The sequence below is a fragment of the Rhinoderma darwinii genome, chromosome 4 (genome assembly GCF_050947455.1).
Source record: "Rhinoderma darwinii isolate aRhiDar2 chromosome 4, aRhiDar2.hap1, whole genome shotgun sequence".
Lineage (NCBI taxonomy): Eukaryota > Metazoa > Chordata > Amphibia > Anura > Rhinodermatidae > Rhinoderma > Rhinoderma darwinii.
The window spans coordinates 387,993,468-388,020,584 of record NC_134690.1 but is presented as its reverse complement, the minus strand read 5'-3'; the positions used below and the strand labels follow the sequence as shown (position 1 = coordinate 388,020,584).

At 42.9% G+C, this 27,117-nt stretch overlaps 1 protein-coding gene across 1 annotated transcript; it reads left to right on the top strand.

Moving 5' to 3' along the window:
- Positions 1 to 392: 392 nt before the first annotated feature.
- Positions 393 to 27,117, top strand: RD3 (RD3 regulator of GUCY2D). The gene is made up of 3 exons (XM_075863287.1): positions 393 to 734; positions 13,783 to 14,091; positions 24,969 to 27,117. Exons 2-3 carry the CDS (start codon positions 13,796 to 13,798, stop codon positions 25,264 to 25,266), a joined length of 594 nt encoding a protein of 197 aa, XP_075719402.1. The 5' UTR covers positions 393 to 734; positions 13,783 to 13,795; the 3' UTR covers positions 25,267 to 27,117.

The following is a 27,117-nucleotide window of genomic DNA, read 5'->3' as shown; positions in this document are numbered from 1 at the left end:
GAATGTGCTGATCAAACTTTCTTTTCTCTTATGTATTGCACATATTATATATATATATATATATATATATATATATATATACATATATATATATATATATATATATATATATACACACACACACACACACACACACATAGATATAGATATTCCAGTTATATAACTGCAATAAACTGGAAATATTCTGCAGTCGCAATGGTAGTTTGGTATCTGGGACACTACAGAAGAGGCTTTCAGCCGCGTTATTACACGGATACTAGTCCAAGCCTTGCAGCAGAGCTCAGTCTGTGACCTGCCCCAGTCATCCTCACACTTCTCCCTGCCCACCACTAATCTGCATTAGAAGACACTATTTCCCCAGCTGACTCACCCTGACTACACGTTATCCTGTGACAACTGCAAACACCCAGCTGGCTACTCTTACAGACTCCAGTTGAATCCTACTAAGCCACAAGGGGGTCCTCCTACCCTCCCAGAGCTGGGCTTATACTGTCTGAGCTCAGGTTCCCAACACCTTAGCAGAGTCTGGAGATGCTGCTTAATAACCTGAAGAGCTTGTACCTTATCTCCATCATGTGCATGTCACACTAAAGATCACTCCAAATATTCCGCTGTGCCAGGGCCGAACCCAACCAGGGTGCCAGGTCTCTGATCATTAACCCTTACCCTGGAGGAAGCGGCATCCCCTTCTTCATCACCGTCATCATCACTGGCTGAGCGCCCAAATATCAAAAGTAAGTAAAATCTGATTGTTTGATTTGCACGTTTTTATTTACAGAAATTGAAATTATAATTTTTTTAATTGATAGAATTCAAAATTCAGCGATTTAAGTAAATTGCTATAATTAGGTAAATTAAAGATTTGTTACAACTTTATATGGCATTTGCATAACAGATCAGTAAAAACGTATTGTGCTTATCCTGGTCGGAAATAGGTCAATCTCTGGTTGATAGACTTGGTTTAACCTTGTGGTTCGGTGTATACATTGTGTTTCAGAGAATTAATTGGGGCTGAAGAAAGGATTTCTTAATTAATATTCGCTTCTTAAGACGAACCCGTGGTAGTCGGTGGTGACAGCGCATTTATATCTATGCTCAAGTCCTACTTTATACTGTTCTTTTAGCCTATGTAGACTTAAAGGGGCTTTATAGTTTTTAGCAACTGTGGCTCTACTAATAGTGCCCTAACATATTATCGTCTGTTATAAGCAGTCCCTGATCGCTGATCTCAGGGACCACAGCTGCGGAAAATGGGGATGTTAATATTTACTTACATACGTGTCCTTCATGTAGACGCAGGAGAAAACACAAGATTTTTCAAGCTGGGTTGCGTGTTGCTGTTGGAGACTGCAAAATGCCCCCCAATTATACTAATTTTGACGACTTTTTACATACATTATATCACACATTTTTGCAGAGAATGGTTTATGGGTGAAGAATAGTGTTTGTGAAATATTCCTGAGTGTCCAAGAAAGTTTTAGCAGGTATTTAGTGTATTTCTTGTGGTCTAAGTTGATGAAGATGTTAAAGGGGTTTCCCACCAACCATTTATCACCTATCCATAGGTTAAAGGATAAATGATCGCTGGAGGGCACCTGGGGATACGCCATCACTTTCTGGGATTGGAAACCCTTTAAAAAAAAATTATAAAATCCCATAAAGGGCATGACCACACATGGCGGAATTCCTCCGCAACTGTCCGCATCAATGCCGCACCTAATCCGGGTTGCGGATTACGGCTGCGGATCTGCACAAAATGTGCAGAAAATTGATGCGGACTGGCCGCTGCGGACTGCAGGAAAAGTGCTTCCCTTCTCCCTATCAGTGCAGGATAGAGAGAAGGGACAGCACTTTCCCTAGTGAAAGTAAAAGAAATTCATACTTACCGCCCGTTGTCTTGATGACGCGTCCCTCCTTCGGCATCCAGCCCCACCTCCCTGGATGACGCGCCAGTCCATGTGACCGCTGCAGCCTGTGCTTGGCCTGTGATTGGCTGCAGCCGTCACTTCCACTGAAACGTCATCCTGGGAGGCCGGACTGGAGACAGAAACAGGGAGTTCTCGGTAAGTATGAACTTATATGTTTTTTTACAGATACATGTATATTGGGATCGGTAGTCACTGTCCCGGGTGCAGAAACAGTTACTGCCGATCGCTTAACTCTTTCAGCACCCTGGACAGTGACTATTTACTGACGTCTCCTAGCAACGCTCCCGTCATTACGGGAGCCCCATTGACTTCCTCAGTCTGGCTGTAGACCTAGAAATACATAGGTCCAGCCAGAATGAAGAAATGTCATGTTAAAAAACCAATACGCTCCGCACCACACATAACATGTGCATGACAGCTGCGGACTTCATTGCGGAACTTAGAATCTCCATTGAAGTCAATGGAGAAATTCCGCCATGAGTCCGCAACCAGTCCGCCACTGCTCCGCAACAGACAGAGCATGCTGCGGACACCACATTCCGCTCCGCAGCCTATGCTCCGCAGCGGAATTGTACGCATCGTGTAAACGAACACTGCGAAATTAAAGTGAAAGTCAATGGAGAAACGGCTCCGCTGCGGATTAACGCTGCGGAGTGTCCGCAGCGGAATTTAAGTGAAAATCCGCCATGTGTGAACCCGCCCTTACTATAGTGTAACATCTGGCCGTGTGGTAATTTATCACAGCGTTAGAATCGCTGCATGTGCGCCTGCCCTCATTTTTATTTCTCTACCCAATCATCTGCTTCTGACTTTGTAAAATTCCACATGATATTGCAGGTCTGTGCTGAAAACAAGTGCTGGATTATCAGATTTCCGGATTATGGGTCATGTCCCTGTACCTGGCTCATTGCTGTTAAATGCTACAATCCCAGCAATAATGAAAAAGTGTTAGGAATGGACCACAGAGAATATAACAGTTTATTTTATTTTGTAATTATTATTATTATTGGTTGGGGTCCGTTTCTGGGACATATAGTTTTCAATCCGGGATCTTCACCATTGTTTCAGATTATTCTTTTTAATCTGATTTGTGTTTATACTCTGAGGATCAGTCATGGTGGGACATATGGTCTATCCTGTCACTCCTGCTTCCATCGTGAATACATCTGATATTTTACTCCTGGTTTTATAAGGTGCTGGTCATTTGCTTCTGTGTTCTTGCTCTGGAGGACCCAACATGTCCATGTACTACAATGAACGCCTATTGATTTAGATGGGAATGGTGTAATGCTTCATTTCCCCTGTGGTGGCACTGCAGGAAAATTGAACATCTATTGCCATGTTCTTCCACAGATTAGAGCTGATCACTGGGGTCACCAGGGGCTGGATTCAGAATGCCGTAATATGGCCACATTCAAAATTTTTGTATTATAGTTGAGGTTCTACTAAACTTAAGTCACCATAAATCCCTCTTTCCGTAATACGGATGTTAAAATGTGGTCATATTGTGCTGAAACTGTCCTAAGACTCATTCTTGTGAATAAAGTCAGCTGCGTTCATTTTTCCTGCCAAACTTTTTTTTAAAAATGTCTTCCTACATATTTGTAAATGGCCCATTGATATACAGTGTGTGTTGGTGGTGGTGTAGCATGAGCGCTCGGAGCATTGTAATGGAAGACGTGTGTTTGGTAGAGAAGGTAGCTCAGAAATAAGCATATATATATATATTTATATATATATACATACATACACACACAGTATATATACAATATATATATACACAAGAATGTCTACTGTACACTCGCTATAGCATGCAAATATACATAGCAGGATTGAGCTGGAATAAACAATATTCTTCGGCTCAACAATAAAGTTATTATACACAGACAACATGAAAAAATGGAAGACAGCAGACAAGATTAAGAAACCGCACGTGGGAACAGGCTCAACAAGATTGGGAGAGACAATGACTTCATGATCTGCAATGAGGACATCCTGGGTTTATTTATAGATAATGGTGCCCAGCAACGTACAGGTCCTCGATAAACCTCAGGTATGTGGCCAGAACCGCCAGGAAGCCTCAATGCACACGATGCGTATTACGTGCGGTTTTGCCACGTGGATTTGCGTGTGGCTAATCTGCAGCGTAATACAGTACCAGCATAGACAATGAGATTCCAGGAAATGTCATGTACACGCTGTGGTATTTTTCAGGACGGAAATTGACCTGCGGTGCGTTTTTTAGAATCCGTAGCATGTCAATTTATCTTGTGTTTATGCTTGCGAATTGTACATGTCTAGCGCTGAGGAAAATCGCACCAAAATCCGCAGCATGAAAAATTCATCAAAACGTAAAAACCGCACCGAAAAGCGCATAGAAAAATTCACGATAAGGTGCGGTTTTTACCTGCAAATTTCCTGCCTATTGCTGCAGTTTTAGTGCGAATTTTCCGCAGAAAAATACGCAACGTGTGAATGTAGCCTTAGGGCTTGTCCACACGTAACGGAATTGCTGCAGAAAATCTCTGCAGCAATTCCGCAGAAAGTAGTAGGATTTGCACCACAGAAAAACCGCACCTTTTCCTGCATTTTTTACTGCAGAAAGTGGTGCGGAAGTTGCTGCGTTTTTTTCGATGCTGGGAGATGGTGACATCTCCTCTGAAAAACGCAGCAATTCAGTCCACTTTCCGCAGCAGGAATTGACGTGCTGTGGTCCGAAAAATACGCACCGCAGGTGAATTTCTGCTCGGAAATTTTACGCAGCGTGTGGATGAGATTTGTAAAATCGCACCCACTTTGCTGCTACTGTATTCTGCTGCGTATTTTCCATTCGCAATTCCGGACAGAAAATATGCAGAAATTCCGTTACGTGTGGACGAGCCCTTAGGGTATCAGAGAATATAAAGAGGGACGATTATTTCAGCTCATAAGGCTTCAGATTAAGATTTTGCTATTTATGGCACATTCCAAAGATGCAGAGAATTAGATGGTTGATCATCAATTTTATCTGAGTCTCTTCCGTCACAACATTAGGCTAGATTCACACGAGCGTGTTAAACAACGGCCGTCACACGGACCCATATAATTCGACGTGGCCGTTCACACGGCCGTTGTTTCAACGGACCGTGTGAAGGGTCCGTGAGAAAATAGGACATGTCCTATTTTTTCATGCATCCCTCCATAGACTCTAGTCATGCAGTGTACACATAGAAATACCATGCAATGTATCAATCGTTACAACCATATAGTGTACAAATAATATCAACCTATTGTGCCAAACAACAGCTCCATACATAAAGTAATCTAATAAGAGTGCTCGAAATACCGCCAGACAAAGTAAACATTTGTGGCAGTCGGGAGAAGTTGAATGGAGCGGTGGTCGAGCATGTGCCTTTGTGTTCCATTCATAGTCCATGGCAGTGACGGTTTTCTTCGACAGTTTCCGTCAGTGCCATAGACTTTGAATGGAGCGGCAGGGCGCATGCTCGACCACCGCTCCATTCAACTCCTCCAGACGAGCGTTCTTTCTGCTGGGGGGAACGGAGGATTTGGGACCCCTTTTCTGGTCATCGGTGGTGGTCCCAGCGATCGTACCACCACCGGTCTAGCAGTAATCACCTACCCAGTGGATAGGTGATAACTTGTTACAACTGGAATACCTCACTAAAGGGGGTTTTGCACTGGACGATTATCGGGCAGACGAGCGTTCATAAAACGCTCGTTGCCGATAATTGCCCTGTGTAAACAGGGCAGCGATCATTAGATGAACGAGCCAAGTATTAGGGTATGTTCACACGAGGGCGTCCGTAACGGCTGAAAACATCCCCGTAATTTCAGCCGTAACGGCATGTGCAGGTGCTTGAACGCCGCGTCCATTACGGACGGAATTGGCGCTGCTATTCATTGGAGTCAATGAATAACGGCTCCAATTACGGCCAAAGAAGTGACAGGTCACTTCTTTGACGCGGGCGTCTATTTACGCGCCGTCATTTGACAGCGGCGCGTAAATTACGCCTCGTGTGAACAGACAAACGTCTGCCCATTGCTTTCAATGGGCAGATGTTTGTCAGCGCTATTGAGGCGCTATTTTCGGACGTAATTCGGGGCAAAAACGCCCGAATTACGTCCGTAATTAGTGCGTGTGAACATACCCTTAGAGGAAGGATGTAGGATCAGACTACACAGGGTTTGGTTGTAGTCTGTATCCATGGAGAGCCATAGGTCTGCATAGGAGCTGTAAACACAAGATGATATAATCAAAAATATTTACAAAATTGCTTAATTTTCTTTTTTTTGAGGCATTAAAAAAAAAAGTTGTAAAGCCATGTTAGGTCTAGTTCACACAGAGTTTTTAAAAAAAATTTAACGCTGTTTTTGACGTGGAAACCACGCCAAAAACCGGCCAAAATCGCCTCCTATTGATTTCAATGGGAGGTGGAGGCGTTTTTTCCCGTGAGCAGAGAAAGCATTTTTTTACGACATCTTTTGCCCGTGGCGCTCAATGGCCGTGGCTGAAAGAAAGTGGCCTAAGGGTATGTGCACACGTAGTGACCAAAAACGTCTGAAAATCCAGAGCTGTTTTCAAGGGAAAACAGACCCTGCTTTTCAGACGTTTTTTGACCAACTCGCATTTTTCGCTGCGTTTTTCGCGCCGTTTTCGCTGCGTTTTTTACGTCCGTTTTTGGAGCTGTTTTCATTGGAGTCTATGAGAAAACAGCTCCAAAAACGTCCAAAGAAGTGTCCTGCACTTCTTTTGACGAGGCTGTATTTTTACGCGTCGTCGTTTGACAGCTGTCAAACGACGACGCGTAAATAACAGGTCGTCTGCACAGTACGTCGGCAAACCCATTCAAATGAATGGGCAGATGTTTGCCGACGTATTGGAGCCGTATTTTCAGACGTAAAACGAGGCATAATACGCCTCGTATACGTCTGAAATTTGGCCGTGTGAACATACCCTTAGGCAGTAAAACAAGGAAGGTGAATCTTGCTTTTCGGAGCTGTGATTGTGCTGGAAGATACTGTATGTATATTTAGCGAACTGTTGTTTGTCTGTTAATCCTTTGTCTTCGCCTTCAATTTACTATTCCCCCAAGATGAGAAAAATAATCACCTCTGTACCTCTGTGACTATGTACAACAACCAATAGGGACTCTTGAGCTGACCCTCGAGTCTAGGGCTCTTATAATACAGTTATTCCAATTCTAGATGTTTAATGCATAATATAATGCAGATAGTAACTCATGCGGGTGTAATCACAGATGTATATAAGGATTCTGTCCTTTATTAACCCTTTGAAGAGGTTGTCCTGAATTAGAAAAATATGTCTGCTTTCTACCATAAACAGTGCCACTCCTGACCACAGGTTGCATGTGCATTCACTTAAAAGTAGCTGACGTGCAATACCAGACACAACCTGTAGACAGGTGTGGCACTGTTTTTGGAAAAATGCAGCCATTTTTTTCTAATCTTGTACAATCCCTTAAGGAACTAAAAATTTCTGTCCTTAAAGACCTGGCAAAATGTAGCAGGACTTAGTCCACAATAGGCAATATATTTTTTTTATTTTTTTAGGCTATCCACACGTTTTTTTTGTACCGTTTTTAAACAGTTTTTGTCTTTTTTAACATTATTAGAGGTAAAATCTGAAAAAGGTAAAAAAGCTAGTTTTTCACGTTTTTATTCCTGTAATCTTTAATAGTGTTGGGAACTGTGGTTATTATTTTGGGAACACTGTGGTTATTCTTATGGAGAAACTTTTTTTTGTAATTTTGGGGGCAATGTGTCTTTCTTTTGTCGTTGATATGGGGTACTGTTGCTTTTATGGGGGACCTGTGGCTACCAAAATAGGGGCACTGCATTGACAGTATGGGGGACCTGTGGCTGTCATTTTAGTCTACTGTTTTGTTATGGGGCACTACGGCTGTTGTTGTGGGGGCACTGTGGTAGTTTCCCTTTCATTGTTGAATCTACATTCCTAAAAGACATTCGAGAGTTGCACCATTTTGTTGTCACTACATGACCCTTTAGTGGGCCAGTTTACTATGTGGGGTAACTTTTTGGACTAATTCAAGATTGTTAGTAGGCTTGTGCTCCTAAAAGCTGGGACACTACATCATCTAATGGATGTGACTATGAATAATAGACCCATGGCCTTTGAAGGTGGAGTATATAGAGGAGTCCTGAAGTCATTTCTTAAGTATCAAAAAGTGGTCCTTAAAATCAGGTCATGGGTACTTGTCAAATGAAAAAAAAATGTAATGCCCCCTTCTCCAAACTGGGGCTGGTAAGTTGCAGAAATTGACTAAATATCTGGCAAAATGCTGTCCCTGCAATCAGAGAAGGGGCCGAAGAGAAGTTCTCACTTACACTCATGGATGGTGCACCCGTGCTGGCCACAAACAGCAAGGACTCCCTATTGGATAAATACAAAGGCAAAACTGGAGCTCCCCTTTACCCCCTTCCCGCACAATATAAATGTACCTCAACTTTATTGTTGCGGCGTACGGACTCAATAGAAAGTTTATGAGCCTGTACTCCGCTAGATCGGCTTTCTGGAAAAAGCCAAACAGAAAAGAAGCGGCAGAGTGCTCACACGAGCGCTTCTGCTGCCTCGTTTTAGCGATCGGTGGGGGTCTCAGTGCTCGGACCCCCACCAATCAAAACTTCTAACCTGTCACTATAACATGTCAAATGTTTGTTGAGAGTTTAGTTACCCTTTAGGCCTTATTCACACGAACGTGTCCGTTTTGCACGCGCAAAAAATGCAGCGTTTTTCCTGCATTGCAGTTCCGTGTGACATCCGTGTACGGTGCGCGTCTGCGTTTTTTACGTGCGTATGTCATCTGTATCTCACGCGTTTTTTACATCAGCAAAAACAACTGAAGGAGGGGGTTTTCTTTTTCTCATCATTTCTTTAGCAACTGTTGCGTGAATCACGGACAGCACACGGATGTGCGTTCATGTGCTGTCCGTGATTTTCACGCACCCATTGACTTCAATGGGTGCATGATGCGCAAAAAACGCACACGTATAGGACATGCAGTGAGTTTCACGCAGCGGACACACGCTGCGTGAAAAACTCTGAATGTCTGAATGGCCCCATTGAATTGCATAGGTCCGTGTGACGTCCGTTGTTTTAACGCGTGTAACACAGACGTGAAATACGCTCGTGTGAATAAGGCCTTAATTTGAGAATACTACTAGTTCTCACTGTGCGTAGATTAACTCCAATGTCTCTTGAAGGGAATTCATCGACCAGAATTTTTTTTAAAATGCACGTTAAAAACGCACAGTGTGAACCCAGTCTAGGACATTAGTTGTCAAGTTCTGGTAATTGAGGGCAGATCTTACACAAGTTCTGTGTTTTGCTGGATTTCAGATTTGCAGCTCTTAGTCCTTTTAGGGACATGGCCGCAGATGTGTCAGACAGTAAATCTTCCGAACCTAAGCAATGGGGATTTATGAGCTGTCATCCGTCCGCTGACCACCTGCTGTTTGACACGGATCTGTCCTTTAACTAGCGACATAACATTTCTTCTCTTATAATTCTCCAGACAAAGCATGTAATGTTCCCACAGTCTGAATATTATTCTAAGTAACAAATGACTAGAGAGAACTAGGTCACTCCATAACCTGGTTCACTGAAAAAAAAAAGAAATCACATTTATCTGCCTTGCACACGACTGGGTGCCACTTGGGCTGTTTTTCACGGTATCCGAGTGCCACCCGATAGTTTTCACGGCCCCATTCACTTCAGTGGGTGAAAACGGACCGGACTCTCTGATCGGTGGAAAGATAGAACATGTCCTATTTTTCCACGGATCACGGACGGGACTCAGGCGGCACACACGGTCGTGTGCAAGATCCCTTAGGCCAGGGCTATACAGCGTCTGTTTGTTGCCCCAGTTTCGCCGTAAAATTGCAGCATTACAGCAGTCAGAAATTTTATTTCCCATAGGTAAGCATTGAGGTAAAACGGCTGCATTACCGCGACTCACGGTCAACCAAACGTCACCCTATCGCCCTAGCGTACAGACGTTGTATGACCTTTAACTTTGATGCCACCTCCCTAGGATATCCGTATCATTCTCGTCCAGACGCTGCAGTTTAGCTCTGTTTTTGGAAAAAATCCATAGGGGCAATGGTGGTCCACTGCAGTCCTATCATTCTCTAGACTGGTAGGGGTCAGGAGTAAGACCCTCATCGATCTCAGATTAATGACATATCCTATCTGTGATCATATTGCTATGACTGTCGGGGTCTTTCTAAGAATTAGGCTGGATTCACATGAGCGTGCCGTTTTTGCGCAGGCAAAAAACGCGGCGTTTTGCCTGCGCAAAAGGCACTTAACAGCTCCGTGGGGCATCAGCGTATGATGCGCGGCTGCGTGCTTTTCACGCAGCCGCCATCATTATGACACTCCGTTTGGATGTTTGTAAACAGAAAAGCACGTGGTGCTTTTCTGTTTACATTCATCCTTTTGACAGCTCTTGCGCGAATCACGCAGTTCGCACGGTAGTGCTTCCGTGCGGCATGCGTGGTTTTCACGCACCCATTGACTTCAATGGGTGCGTGATGCGCGAAAAACGGCCAAAGAACAGACATGTCGTGCCTTTTTTTCAGCAGACTCACGCTGAGTAAAAATCACGGACATGTCTGCACGGCCCCATAGACTAATATAGGTCCGTGTAACGCGCGTGAAAATCACGCGCGTTGCACGGACGTATTTCCCGTTCGTCTGAATAAGGCCTTAGGCATTCAAAAAATAGGACATTAGAGATCTGAATTCTGTACACAGACTTATTACATCTGCATATTTATGAATAAATACAACCGCTGATCCTTTCTACTCTTTATATGTCAATTTATATATTAAAAGTCTGTAAACGGGTTCTCCAGGACTATCCCATTGATGGCCTATTCTTAGTGTATCTGTAGTATATGACATAGCCCCTCGTACGGACGAGCCACTGTGTGTGATACGGACGAGCCATTGTGTTGATCGGCGGTGCCTAATCATAGGCCATCAATGTTATAGTCCCGGAGAACCTCTTTAAAGTATATGTCTACCTTTGAACAACACAATATAGTTTATATATAGAATTAAAGGGGTTTTCTTACAAAGACGTCAATCTGCCAGGTCCCAAAAATGAGTTCGATGAAGATCGGTCCTCTGTGACCCCCATCATTCCCGAAAATGAGGGAATCCGAGTTCATGACAAGTGTAATACAACCAAGTATTCTTCTATCAGCGTGTACAGCATAGAGCTACATCACATTTATATACATATAGGATGAGGATCTATAACTTCTCCTGACATGTTTGCTTCAGTATATGCTTGTATTCCCCATGAAATAACAATTCTGGAGAATATTTTCTTAGAACTCTGCGTTGTGCCATTCCTCTGTTATTCCTCTTAGAAAGGTATGAATAAATTTACAATTAGGTGTTACCAGTCGGGGGGTGTGTCCCTACACAGACTGACACTGTCCAATCAGCGCTGATAGAGTGAGACGAGGTGAGACTTTGACAAGGGGAATGGTAACACCCAGCTGTCAAGTTATTCATACATTTCTAGGAGGAATAACAGAGGAATTGCACAATGCAGAGTTCTGAGATGTTCCAGAATTGTTATTTCTTGGGGAATACAACTATTTACAAAAATAGACCTGTCACGAGAGGTGTCGGGACCCACCTTACTTCCACATATTATGTTTAATATATATCACAGAAAATAGATAAAACTCTTGAAAAATGTATAATATGTAAGTAAATATGAATTATTGTCCTATTTTGTCAAGTGGTTAAAATGTATTTTATTTAGGGGTTTCTCAGTAGTATCAGTTTTGGGAAAGCTTCCCTCCATTAAATACCATATATTCTGCCGTAATACATCTCTCTGCTCAATATCAGCGGTCCCCAATTTTTTTTTACCAATGACCAGTTTCATGCAAAACAATTTTCCATGGACCGGCAGGGGGCGGGGGTGTTTCGGGTGAGTTCACACGTTGCGTAAATACTCTGGATTTTACGCAATGGATTTGGTTGCGGAATATCCGCAGCATAATACAGTAGCAGCAGAGTGGATGAGATAGAACAAATCTCATCCATGCGCTGCGTAAATAGTGAGCGGAAAAAATGCTCGCAGCATGTCTATTGTATTTGCGCAAACGCTGATTATTTGTTGCGGTTTTTCCCCATTGAATTCAATGGGGAGTTAAAACCTGCAACAAATAGCAGATGTCCCGTTTATTGCTGTTGAGTCGCAACGATTCCAATGCAAAAAATGCAAATTAGAAAAAAAAATCTTATACTTACTCAGAAGTCTGTTTCTTCCTCCAGGCCGGATACCTGGGATGACGATTATAAAATGTCATCCCAGGATGCCGGCCTGCTCAGCAGTTTTCAGCAGCGAACATTCCGGGCAAAAAACTGCACCGCAATTTAGTGCGGTTTTCCCTGTGGCCAGTGGGGCGGATAACAGATACCATGGCCTGGTACCAAATGATCCACGACCTGGTATTGGTCCGCAGCCCGGTGGATGGGGAATCACTGCTCTATATGACTATATACAGTAAATAGGGAGATTCCACTTCTTTTTTTTTTCTTTTCTATTAGGCGGAAAAGTTTTTTGATTTATTGTTCTTAGCACATATAATAATGGGGCCACACTTCAGTTATATATAGAAATCCAGGATTAGCTCCAATTGCCTGGAAGAAAATCTCTCTAGGCGGTATGCAGCTAACCCACAAAGAAGCTTAACGACTCTGTCTCCATTGACAATGTCTAGTAAACTAAGTTAAAGTCCAGTTAAAATCCAGTCCTGGGGAGAAGTCCAGGGGCAGATTTTTGTCGGGGGGAGTGTACAGGATATGCGCACATATATAAATAGATGCACACGCACTTGATACACAATCAATGGCCTTATTATTTAGTCAATGAATAATGTCACAATATATAGACGATGCTGCCATACTGTACACATAACAAATGCCCCCAATAATGGTGCAATACAAATAATGGCCCTATACAGTGCACAAATAACATGCCCATATAATGACAAGTAGAGTGCCCCATAACAGCGCCATCAAAATACTCCCATTAATAGCACCATCAAAGCCAGCAGAGGGCACCCTGCACTAGAGATTGCAAACACAATACCCCCATAAACAATAGTGCCAGGTGAGTGCCCCATATAAACAGCACCAGTATAACACACTTACACAATAGTGGCAGCAGGGTGGTATGATCTGTGGTCGTCTTGGGCAGTAAAGTGGTTAATGAGTATATCCCTGGTGGTCTAGGGTGGGTAAGTGATTATTGTGTAAATCATCTAAACTGTTTAGGGAGGCTGAATCCTGACTGATGGGGTCTTTTGAACTAACCCCGGCACAGCAGGGCATCAGGCAGCCTTGTCGCCCCTCTCATTTCTTCGTTGTAGTGACTGCTTTTCCTTTAACCCCTGGCCCAAACCTTTCTAAGGGTCTACTAGTAGTATTGCCCTATACATGGGCAAAGTACACATATTTGGTATTGCTAAACACGGGAGAGTGTGAGGATTATATTGTGTTCTAACGTTTTTGGGTTAAAGTAATTATAAAATTTTTGTCCAATATAAAACGGAAAAAAAAATTACTGGTTTGGTTTTGGTACCACATTAGAGCCCCACCTGTGCCACAAATAAAAGTGAAAAAACTATTTCTATTCACCTTTAGAAAGTGCCTTTCCAAAAGGGGAAATGTTGCTGTGGACATTTAGGCATCTGAAGGCCTGAAAGGGTTAACCCCATTATGAGATTTCCCAAATAAATTAATTGCTAACACTTTTTTTTAATCTATTTCTTATTCTAGGTTCTGGAGCGATATGGCGCTGACGTCCTGGTTCAGGTGGAATGAACCTAACGTAAGACTTTCCCAGAGGAATCCTGCCGACATGGTGGTGGAGACATTAATGATGGAGCTGAGCTGGCAAATGAAACAGGCCGAGAAACAGCAGCGAGAGAAGGAGAATGAATATAGAAAGATTAAGACTGGAGTGGACTACAGCTGGCTGGTCAGTTATCCAAAGCACAACTATGACATCAGCCCCGTAGAGCGGCTACAGCTGGAGGATTCATGCAGCACAGTTCATCCATCGTACTGTGGTCCAGTTATCCTCAGGTAAAAACTCTCAACCACCGGCAGAAGCCATTGTAATTTGGGCTTTGTTCACTTTTGCGTCATTCGTTCATAATGGAAGCCATGACACTGTGCCGGATCCATTGTAAGACGGATCCAAATGGCAACTGGCAGACTCCATTGACCTATAACGGGGTCTATTGGGGGTCTGTTTAGTTATCCATCATTTTGACTTTAAGAATAACACGGCATGTTGCTCTATTCATGCCATCAACAGTGATGGAGCTGCTAGACTGGTAGGGGGCCGACTGCTGGGACACCCAATGCTCGCTAGAACGAGTCAACTCCCTCTTCCCTCCTCATCAGCACATCCATGGTGGTAGAGAGTGCCGGATCCATCGTAAGACGGATCCAAATGGCATCCGGCGGACCCTATTGACCTATAATGTGGTCCATTGGGGGCCTGTTGAGTTATCCATCATTTTGATTTAAGAATAGCACTGCAGGCTGCTCTATTCATTCCAACTGCTGGGACACTAAATTTTCGCTAGAACCAGGTCAAGTCTCTCTTCCCTTCCCATCAGAACATCCTTGGTGGGAGAGAAATTTATGGTTCGGTGGTTAAGCATGTGCAGACCATCCTGTTGAAGAGGGTCCCCCATTTTAATGATCATAGAGTCCTTACTGGTTGGATAAGTGGTAAACTCCATGTATTTTCAGACATAAAAAAAAAATCATACATCACCCGCCACTTTATGATGAACGCCTTAGTAATACTGAGCTATTTTTGACTCCAGTAAACAATCTCTGATTTAAAAATCTGTCTTGCAAATCATCAAGACAATTGTGGTTTATAAATTGCCAGCATCGCCATGACAACCAAGAGCCGGTCGCGAACACGTAATTAAATTTCTGCCAGTAACATCCTGGCTATGAGCGCTTTATTTTATATTCATCATCATAAATGCAAGGACTAGTATTTAAAAAATATTAAAAATGCTCAATCTTGATACGATGAACAGGATTCCCTAATAATACTACTAAAAAACACTACTTCTCAAATAAATGTGTAAAAACCATACACTACCGTTCAAAAGTTTGGGGTCACCCAGACAATTTTGTGTTTTCCATGAAAACTCACACTTATATTTATCAAATGAGTTGCAAAATGAATAGAAAATATAGTCAAGACATTGACAAGGTTAGAAATAATGATTTTTATTTCAAATAATAATTTTCTCCTTCAAACTTTGCTTTGGTCTTGGAATGCTCCATTTGCAGCAATTACAGCATTGCAGACCTTTGGCATTCTAGCTGTTAATTTGCTGAGGTAATCTGGAGAAATTTCACCCCATGCTTCCAGAAGGCCCTCCCACAAGTTGGATTGGCTTGATGGGCACTTCTTGCGTACCATACGGTCAAGCTGCTCCAACAGCTCTATGGGGTTGAGATCTGGTGACTGCGCTGGCCACTCCATTACAGATAGAATACCAGCTGCCTGCTTCTTCCCTAAATAGTTCTTGCATAATTTGGAGGTGTGCTTTGGGTCATTGTCCTGTTGTAGGATGAAATTGGCTCTAATCAAGCGCTGTCCACAGGGTATGGCATGGCGTTGCAAAATGGAGTGATAGCCTTCCTTATTCAAAATCCCTTTTACCTTGTACAAATCTCCCACTTTACCAGCACCAAAGCAACCCCAGACCATCACATTACCTCCACCATGCTTGACAGATGGCGTCAGGCACTCTTCCAGCATCTTTTCAGTTGTTCTGCGTCTCACAAATGTTCTTCTGTGTGATCCAAACACATCAAACTTCGATTCGTCTGTCCATAACACTTTTTTCCAATCTTCCTCTGTCCAATGTCTGTGTGCTTTTGCCCATATTAATCTTTTCCTTTTATTAGTCTCAGGTATGGCTTTTTCTTTGCCACTCTGCCCTGAAGGCCAGCATCCCGGAGTCGCCTCTTCACTGTAGATGCTGACACTGGCGTTTTGCGGGTACTATTTAATGAAGCTGCCAGTTGAGGACCTGTGAGGCGTCTATTTCTCAAACTAGAGACTCTAATGTACTTGTCTTGTTGTTCAGTTGTGCAGCGGGGCCTCCCACTTCTCTTTCTACTCTGGTTAGAGCCTGTTTGTGCTGTCCTCTGAAGGGAGTAGTACACACCGTTGTAGGAAATCTTCAGTTTCTTGGCAATTTCTCGCATGGAATAGCCTTCATTTCTAAGAACAAGAATAGACTGTCGAGTTTCACATGAAGGCTCTCTTTTTCTAGCCATTTTGAGAGTTTAATCGAACCCACAAATGTAATGCTCCAGATTCTCAACTAGCTCAAAGGAAGGTCAGTTTTATAGCTCCTCTAAACAGCAAAACTGTTTACAGCAGTGCTAACATAATTGCACAAGGGTTTTCAAGTGTTTTCTAATCATCCATTAGCCTTCTAATGCAGTTAGCAAACACAATGTACCATTAGAACACTGGAGTGATGGTTGCTGGAAATGGGCCTCAATACACCTATGTAGATATTGCATTAAAAACCAGACGTTTGCAGCTAGAATAGTCATTTACCACATTAACAATGTATAGAGTGTATTTCTGATTAATTTAATGTTCTCTTCATTGAAAAAAACTGTGCTTTTCTTTCAAAAATAAGGAAATTTCTAAGTGACCCTAAACTTTTGAACGGTAGTGTAAATTGATAAATTTGCACAAAAATAGGTATATTGGAGTATATAATTCTTAAAGAAAATGTATCACTTACATTTTTTTTCCTAATTAAAACCAGATAGTAACACAAATTCTTTTTTATAATCTGTTTTTATTTTTTGCTAGATTTTTTTTTTATTGTTTTCTGTACATGATCATGGTGGCATCCATCTCGCCTGAGCTGCTGTTAACAGCATTTAGAGATATGCTTTACAGCAGCCACAAGGACAAGATAAACCTGTGAACAGGAGCTGACCCTTTGACTTCTATGGAAGAGTTTTTTAGGCATGCTCTGTGATCGGTGTAGAGGTCATTGTGCAGGGAGGAGGAGGAGGAGGGGAGATGTGTCCGTCACCTATTGTCAATGATGGATTCTGTTCTCTATATATAGGTGTTACCTGTCATTGTAATCCTGCCTGTGATAATAATGAAACGACTGCTGAAAAGTGACCTCTACAGAACAGGAAGGGTCAGTCTATTATGAATGGTGGATTCTGTGTTATCTATATAGAGGTTTTACCAGTCAGTGTAATCCTGCCTATGAGGATAGTGAGGTGACTGCTGAGAAGTGATCTCTACAGAACAGGAAGGGTCAGTCGATTATGAATGTGGATCCTGTGTCATCTTTATAGAGGTGTTACCTGTCAATGTAATCCTGCCTGTGATGATGAGATGACTGCTGAGAAGTGATCTCTACAGAACAGGAACGGTCAGTCTATCATGAATGGTGGATCCTTTGTTTTCTATAGAGAGGTGTTTCCTGTCATTGTAATCCTGCCTGTGATGATAATGAGATGATGCTGAGAAGTGATCTCTACAGAACAGGAAGGATCAGTCTATTATGAATGGTGGATCCTGTGTTATCTATATAGAGGTATATTGTATTTATTATGCAGTGTTCCATTTATACGAGCTCCAGGTATAGGGGAAAACAGCCCGCTGTGGGCCCATCAGTCACTGGCAGAACTGACCTGGGTCGTGATCACTGGGAACCAGGGCCGGCATTAGGGGGGTAAACTGGGCAACTCCCCAGGGCCCCCCATCCTCTTAGGGCCCGCAGCTGGTATGAGGCTCGCGCCACCCGGCCCATAACATTTATGGGCCGGGCGGCATGGGCCCCCTCATGCCCGTTGGCGTCTCTAGCACTGGAGGGGGTCCCGGTGCTAGCGACAGCTACATTTACTTGTATGTGCGTCCTCAGGGCGCTGATACAAATTAATATTATAGGCTGCAGGCCATGTTAGGCCTGCAGCCTATAAGGTGCTGTGAAGAATCCCTGCGCAGGTCGGCATGATGAAATCACTGCATCACACCGGTCTGGGCATGCACCTCGCCCCGAGGCTTTGCATCGCTCCGTCTGTCGCAGGAACAGGGCAAGGTAAGTACAATTTTCTTTTGGGGGGGCTGTGTGGCAATATACATGAGGAAGCGCTGTGTGACACTACATACAATGGAGGAGCGCTGTGATGCTATATACAAGGGGGGAGCGCTTTGTGACCCTATATCCAAGGGGGAGCGCTGTTTGACACTATATACATGGGGGAGTGCTGAGTGACACTATATACCAGGGGTGAGCGCTGTGTGACACTATATACAAGGGGGGAACGCTATGTGACACTATATACAAGGGGAGCGCTGTGTGACTATATACAAGGGGAGAGTGCTTTGTGACACTATATACAAGGGGGACAGCTGTGTGACACTATATACAAGGGGGAGCGCTGTGTGACGCTATATACAAGGGGGAGCGCTGTGTGACACTACATACAAGGGGGGAGCGCTGTGTGACACTACATACAAGGGGGGAGCGATGTGTGACACTATATACAAGGGGGGGCGCTGAGTGACACTATATACAAGGGGGGGCGCTGAGTGACACTATATACAATGGAGGAGCGCTGTGCGACACTACATACAAGGGTGGAGCACTCTGTGACACTTTACAAGGAGGGAGGAGCACTCTGTGACACTATATACAAGGGGGGAGCGCTTTGTGACACTATATACAAGGGGGGAGCGCCGTGTGACACTATACAAGGGGGGAAGGAGCGCTGTGTGGCACTATATACAAGGGGGGCACTGTGTGACACTATATGCAAGGGGGAGCGCTGTGTGACACTATATACAAGGGGAGAGCACTGTGTGACACTATAAAAGGGGGAGCGCTCTGTGACACTACATACAAGGGGGAGCGCTGTGTGACACTAAATACAAGGGGCGCACTGAGTGACACTATATACAAGGGAGGAGCGCTGTGTGACACTACATACAAGGGTGGAGCACTCTGTGACACTTTACAAGGAGGGAGGAGCGCTCTGTGACACTATATACAAGGGGGGGAGCGCTTTGTGACACTATACAAGGGAGCGCTTTGTGACACTATATACAAGGGGGGACTGCTGTGTGACACTATACAAGGGGGAGCGCGGTGTGGCACTATATACAAGGGGGGGCACTGTGTGACACTATATACAAGGGGGAGCGGTGTGACACTATATACAATGGGGGAGGTGAGGTGTGACACTATATAAAAGGGGGAGCGCTTTGTGACACTACATACAAGGAGGAGCGCTGTGTGACAATATATACAAGGGAGGGGGGCTATGTGGCACTATATGCAAGGGAGGGGGATTCTGTGTGGTACTATATACAAGGGAGGGGGCTGTTTGGCAATATACAGGGGGGATTGCTGTGTGTCACTATATACAAGGGGGGTTGTTTGGCACTATATACACGGGAGGGGGGCTGTGTGGCAATATGCAGGGGGGATTGCTGTGTAGCACCATATACAAAGGGTGGGTTGTGTGGCACTATATACAAGGAGGGACTGTGCAGCACTATATACAAGGGAGGGGGGCTGTGTGGCACTATACAAAGGGGAGCTGTGTGGCACTATATATATATATACACAAGGGAGGGAGCTGTGTGGCACTATATACAAGGGAGGGGGCTGTGTGGCATATTTATACAAGGGATGGTGGGCTGTGTGGCATATATATACAAGGGAGGAGGGCTATATGGCACTATATACACGGGAGGGGGCTGTGTGGCACTATATACAATAGGGGCGGTGTGGCACTATCTACTAAGGGGGGGGCGGTTGTGTGGCACTATCTACTAAGGGGGGGCTGTGTGTGGCACCATCTGCAGGAGGTACACAGGGGGCATTATTACTGTGGGGGCAGCACTGAGGGATCATTATTACTATCTGGGGGACTGTAAATTACGAGTTTGTTTAGAGTATGGGGTATAGGTGTGGAGGATGCTTAAAAAGAGAGAAACCAACATGTCTGTGTCAAATTCTGCAGTGACGGGTCATGGCTGGAATAAATTGTCACAGTGCTCTGGGCCGCTTGGAGAACAAAAGGGAAAGTGAACGACTCTAATCAGAGGAAACATCACCTGTGAGTCACTAGATATAAATGCGATGTAATCACAATATCGTCGGCAGAGCTCCTGTGTATAACTGGCATCTACCACTATATGGTCACTACATGGTGGTAATATTGCTCTTTGTATAGTAGTTTTTATTCAGTAACAGTATGGTGATATTATTCAGTCACTATGTGGTTATGGTGTGGCAGTATTATTCAGTATCAGTATGGGGGTGTTATTCAATCACTGTGGTTATGGTGTGACAGTATTAGGGTATGTTCACACGGCTTATTTTCGGCCATTTTTCGGGCCGTAAACACCCGAACAATCGGAAGCAGAACGCCTCCAAACATCTGCCCATTGATTTCAATGGGAAAAACAGCATTCTGTTCCGATGGGCCGCTTTTTTACGCGGCCGATTTGAAAAACGGGCGCACGATAAAGAAGTGCAGGTCTTAAAACAGCTCCGTATTTTCAGAAGTTTTTGACTCAGCATGTGAACATACCCTTATTCAGTCACTATGTGGTTATGGTGTGGTGGTATTATTCAGTAACGCTATGGGGTTATTATTCAGTCACTATGTGGTTATGGTGTGGCGGTATTATTCAGTATGGGGGTATCATTCAGTCACTATGTGGTTATTGTGTGGCGGTATTATTCAGTATGGGGGTATCATTCAGTCACTATGTGGTTATTGTGTGGCGGTATTATTCAGTATCAGTATGGGGGTATCATTCAGTCACTATGTGGTTATTGTGTGGCGGTATTATTCAGTATGGGGGTATCATTCAGTCACTATGTGGTTATTGTGTGGCGGTATTATTCAGTATCAGTATGGGGGTATCATTCAGTCACTATGTGGTTATTGTGTGGCGGTATTATTCAGTATCAGTATGGGGGTATTATTCAGTCACTATGTGGTTATTGTGTGGCAGTATTATTCAGTATGGGGGTATCATTCAGTCACTATGTGGTTATTGTGTGGCGATATTATTCAGTATCAGTATGGGGGTATCATTCAGTCACTATGTGGTTATTGTGTGGCGGTATTATTCAGTATCAGTATGGGGGTATTATTCAGTCACTATGTGGTTATTGTGTGGCAGTATTATTCAGTATGGGGGTATCATTCAGTCACTATGTGGTTATTGTGTGGCAGCATTATTCAGTATCAGTATGGGGGTATCATTCAGTCACTATGTGGTTATTGTGTGGCGGTATTATTCAGTAATAGTATGGGGGTATCATTCAGTCACTATGTGGTTATTTTGTGGCGGTATTATTCAGTAATAGTATGGGGGTATCATTCAGTCACTATGTGGTTATTGTGTGGCGGTATTATTCAGTATCAGTATGGGGGTATCATTCAGTCACTATGTGGTTATTGTGTGGCGGTATTATTCAGTATCAGTATGGGGGTATCATTCAGTCACTATGTGGTTATTGTGTGGCGGTATTATTCAGTATCAGTATAGGGGTATTATTCAGTCACTATGTGGTTATTGTGTGGCGGTATTATTCAGTATCAGTATGGGGGTATCATTCAGTCACTATGTGGTTATGGTGTGGCGGTATTATTCAGTAATAGTATGGGGGTATCATTCAGTCACTATGTGGTTATGGTGTGGCAGTATTATTTGGACCTTTATATTGTGTTATTATTGGTAATATTGTTCTTAGAATTGTTAGAATTGTGAGTTGTGTTCAGTAACGGTATGCAGGTAATATTTCATCTGGTATAGTGGTATGATGTAATAACTGTATATGTATATAGATAATTTTTTTGTGTGAGGGGAGATATATGCTTTGGGGCTTGCAACACTCCTGGACGCGCTAGAAATCAGTTATGCAGTTCTCTGCACACCGCCTTCTGAATTGACTGCATTATTGATACAGTAAGGGTGTGTTCCGTTCATGGGTTCCGTCAGACCTTTCCATCAGGGAAACCCATGAATGCAAACCAAACAGAAACCATAGCTTTTCCTTTTACTTACCATTGATTTCCATGGTAATGTTTCCGTTGCAAGTGGCTTCCGTTTGTCTCCGTTCCGTAACATTACCGTGTTTTGGACGGAATCAATAGCGCAATCAACTGAGCATTCAGCATTTGGGGACCCACTTTTAACTTTTCCCAGGGCTACACTGTCTAAAACCAGCCCTGCCGGGCACAATAAAGGCACCATCATTACCGCTGCCTCTCGTCTCTACACTGCAGTCACTGAGCGCTGATGCGGATTTCTGTGCAGAAAATGTTTTGCAGCATGTGGATGATATTTTTTCAATCTCATCCCTTTGCCTACAACAGTCTTCCGCTGTGGATATTCTGCTTGAAAATCCAGACGGATATTCTGCAAAAAATCTGCTACATGTGCAGGAGCCCTAACAGGTTAAAAAGGCGACTAAATCTATATTGTTTTCTCCCCAGTGATTCTATTGAGTGTAAGCTCCAGTTTACAACAATTGGGCAGCTGTCCCTTTAACACCCACAGGCTCCCCATATCTTTTTTAAATTAGATTTGTATCTGCACGCCATGCTATAAAGCACTTGTAAGTGAGGACACTGGAGAAAGTAATTGCTAATGAGAAGCTTTTATGAAAGCCTAGGAAAATACGATATAAAATGAGACATGCTTTGTAGAGAGAGGCCACGCAGCTTTCTAAACTGGGAGCAAATGACACCTAATGACCCAGACATTGGCAGCTTCAGCACTGCATTTACATGAATGGACGACCTGCTACTGCACCAAAGCATAAAGCAGTGCAATTCAGAGATGTGTAAAAACTGATTGATCAATCAAAATGAGTCCCCCATTACAGTGCTTGGTCATGACATCTAGGACAAAAGAGCCTCGTGTATGTTTCTCTCCCCCCACAACCTCTTCATGACTCTTTGGACAGTTTCCCACTCCTTTGTTAAAAATGCAGTTCCTGTGGAAAGGGGAGTCCTCCGCAGGTTTCCACCACCCAGTAGCAAAGGCAAAGCCATAATTAGGCTGTCCATCTGGGGCAAAGGTTGCGTTTGCTGCCCCTATCCCTGTATCTAAATAACCTGGCCAAGGCAAAGTAACTTGCTGGCATCCCCAGTAGTCCCCCTAGCTACACCCAAGCTGAGGGGATGGGATAAACCAGGGCAGGGTTCCCTCTCTCTCTCTCTCTCTAAGGAACCTACAGCAGCTGCAAGGCCTCTGTGGTACATACGGCTTTATGATCTATCAATGTGATCGATCCGATCTATGTGATCGATCCGATCTATGTGATCGATCCGATCTATGTGATCGATCCGATCTATGTGATCGATCCGATCTATGTGATCGATCCGATCTATGTGATCGATCCGATCTATGTGATCGATCCGATCTGTGATCGATCCGATCAGAGTTCAACTTTTGAACAAATTTTTTAATCAAATATACATAAATGAATCCTTGTGAAGGACATTGTTTCAACAGTCATAGTTCTGCAAACACAGAATTTATTGCCATCATCTGCATAATGGCAGATTCACAAGATCCTGTATATTCAATGCAATTTTTTTTACCGTTTGTATCATGTATTTTATTATGCATTCAATGAAATGTTAATTAACGTTTAAGATCTCAAGAGATGAACAATACATGAAAGTCTCATAAATCATGGAACTTGTAAGAATGATGTATATTGATCAAAAGAACAAAAACACCTTTAGGCATTTTAATGAGATTTGATGCAAATGACAAATCGTGTTTTTGTTCTGAGAATCAGATCCTCGCTTTCATGTGCTACACAACATCAAAAAAAGCAACATACGAGACTGAATGCTTAGCAAAAGAGCACACATTTTTTTTAGGGAATGCATACATAACAATTCCCGAGCCTTATTCAAATCACTCCGTTTATAAGCGGTAGCCTTCTGATAGCAAAGCAGGAAGACCAAAACTTAAATAATTGGTAATATGTGTAATATGTTGTTCAAATTTCAACATTATTTTTTTTTTTCAAATTAGGTCCAAAATTCTATGCTGATTAATTTCTTAATATATCTTTAGTGCGCTCAGAGCTCCGAATCCTCTAAATAGACTTAAAATTGAATTACATAATTCTGTCTGCCTGCAGCCACCACTAGAGGGAGCTTAGGAGCTCACTGCATAAAGTTTGTATATTGAACTCATAACAAAACTGTATGCAGTTAGCTCCTAAGCTCCCTCTAGTGGTGGCTGCAGGCAGATAGAATTATGTCATTTAATTGTATGTCTATGCAGAGGATTTGGAGCTCTGTATCAGTAAAAACTTATAAAGATTTATTGAGAAATCTATTAGCAAAGAATGTTGGGCCTAAAAACAACATAATGTTAAAGATGGACATTCACTTGAAAGAATGTCACTATGAGGATAATAGGAAAACCAGTAAGGTACCATAATAGAAATATACAAATGAATATGACCACATGCAGTAAATGGCCCCTTAAAGTGCCAAACTGGGGGTTTCAGAGAAGGCATTACCGGCGTCTGTGAAGTCACATGGTCTATTACATGATACCTCCCTGAAAAGGAAGTGAATTAATTTAATCACCCTCTGGTTGGCACTTTAGGGGGGCTACAATGGATGAAACTACACTTACTGGTATAACGCTTTTGGGACATTCTACTGATCTGATGTAAAGTCTGTTATGACAGGTTCTCTTTAAAAGGGGTTGTCCAAACTGGACAATCCCTTTAAGCTCCCCTTATGGACACATGGATAGTTTTTCACAATCCATTGGTGAGGATTTTTGGGAAAAATGCAGACCAATTAATTTTAAATGACTCCAAAAAGATCCAGAATTGATGGATTTTCCTAATGATCCCAATTTTTTACAGATTCCGGCAGATGGTTACAGAGTATGAACCAGATGTGCAGGAGGTTCCCCGTCTCTTCCGGGCAGTTCTTCAAGAAGCTTCTGAGAAAATGAAAGAAGAAGAAGATGCAAAGAAACTTGCCAGGCAGTGGAACACAAGGAGAGCTATGAGCTTGTCCCTCAGCACCTTTAAGTCTCGAGCCAGGATCTACCCATTCATGAGTGACATTAAGACCATATCTGAGGATGTGGAACGAGAAGTTGAGCCCACTCGAAGAGTTTGGAGTCTGCCAGAGTTCCGAACCACCAAAGACGACTAGATTCCTTCTGAAGATCACAGAAGTGATGACAACCGAGTCCAACGTGGACAATTTGGCCTTTGTCTTTTGCACTTGTTGAGTAATAAGTCCTACATTTTTTTATAAACAATATAGAAATAGTTTTTGTCCAATGTATTACTTGGACGACTGACATTTTTATGGAAAATTGACCAAGCTGTAGTCTGGTAGCCATGAGAAATATAGGATCTTAACATTAATGGACAACTGAACCTTCTTAGCATATTTTGAAAATGTACATCTTATCTTTTGCCAAGTTATCAACGGTTGATGTAAGAAGTTTTAGATGGTATGACAATGACATGACAAAAGTATTCTCATAGGAAGATTGGACGGACAAGACGTGGAAACTGCTCATAGGCGTTCACAGTGGGTCCTTGTCTGCAGCAATAAGAATGTATTACAGTAGGACACGTATTTCAGTGGGCACAAGGAGTGATAGTCTAAAATTTCTCAACTCCAAACCTCTAGTACTTCAAACAGGTCATGATTTGAGGATATCCCATAGAGCACATGGAAGGTGTTGCCAGAAGTGTTGTCAGATGTGCAAACCAGCAAACTACTTTTCACAGGTGTCCTGAAGTTTCATCCGCTGATAATTTGGCATGGAAATATGTTATAAACTTTTTGCTGGCGCTCTCCTTAAAGAGGACCTGTCAGCTCCCCTAGCATGTCTGTTTGAGTAAATACCTGTGTTCCCCATAAATCACAATTCTGGGGACTCTATTCTTAGAACTCGGCATTGTTCCTCTGTTACTCCTCCTAAAAATGTATGAATTAATCGACAACTGGGAGTTACTATTCCTCTCAACAAAGGGGCGTGTCCCTACAGAGACACACTATGATTGGACAGTGTCCAACTATGTGGTGACACCCCCCCCCCCCAACTAGTAACACCCAGTTGTCAATTTATTCATTAAATTGTAGGAGGGATAACAGAGGAATGGTAAAACACGGAATTCAAAGAAAAGATGCTCCGGAATTGTTACTTTATGGGCAGTACATGTATTTACTAAAACATGTTAGGAGAGAGGACAGATCCTCTTTAAAAGGGATCCTATAGCTTAGCTGAAGTAAAAGAGTACATGTAGTGCCCAAAGTTTGGTCATCAAGTGCTGCACTGAGACCAAAGCTGTAAGGGAAGGAATACCCTGTTTCTGGACATATGGAGATGCCCATTACGACCAAACAAATAATGGATATAATGTTCTCAACTGCACCGGATAAATGAAAACTGAAATCTGCTTGGTTGCTATATGCTACTCCTCCAGTTCCCGTCAACACTAGTTTTCATAAATGGAAATCAGATTACAGAAAATCTATTGAACCACTGCCATACTGCCTATTTCAGCTTTATAACAAAATTACTACTTAGAAAGTTGGGTAATTTTGCTGTTGCTGTACCCATTTGAGTTGTGTTTGATTTCTCCATTCATATACGCTGCTTTCAACATTCTGCTGGTTGCCCTTCGAAACAGACAACAGTTTATCTGCTGTCATCAGACATGTGACCTTAACAGCTTTTTGTTCTGTCTGTCATCTGAGCTCCCACAATGCACTGCTCTCTGGTGACATGAAAAACCCTGAATTTAGCTTTAGACATTAATGGAGAAGATAAGTAAAGTAGATACAATAATGTTTAACATTTTACATACATTTAAACAGTGCAACATTTGTATTCTGAGGCAGTTTTCCTTTATGGTTCTTTTGTCAGCAGGCTTTGACTTGTATTTGGTTTGATGTTCAGTGGGACATCTAAGAATGTTTTATTCATCTGTTTGTGCCAGGTTTGCTGTAACATTGAACAGACAAGCTCTAGGTTTTGAATTTCTC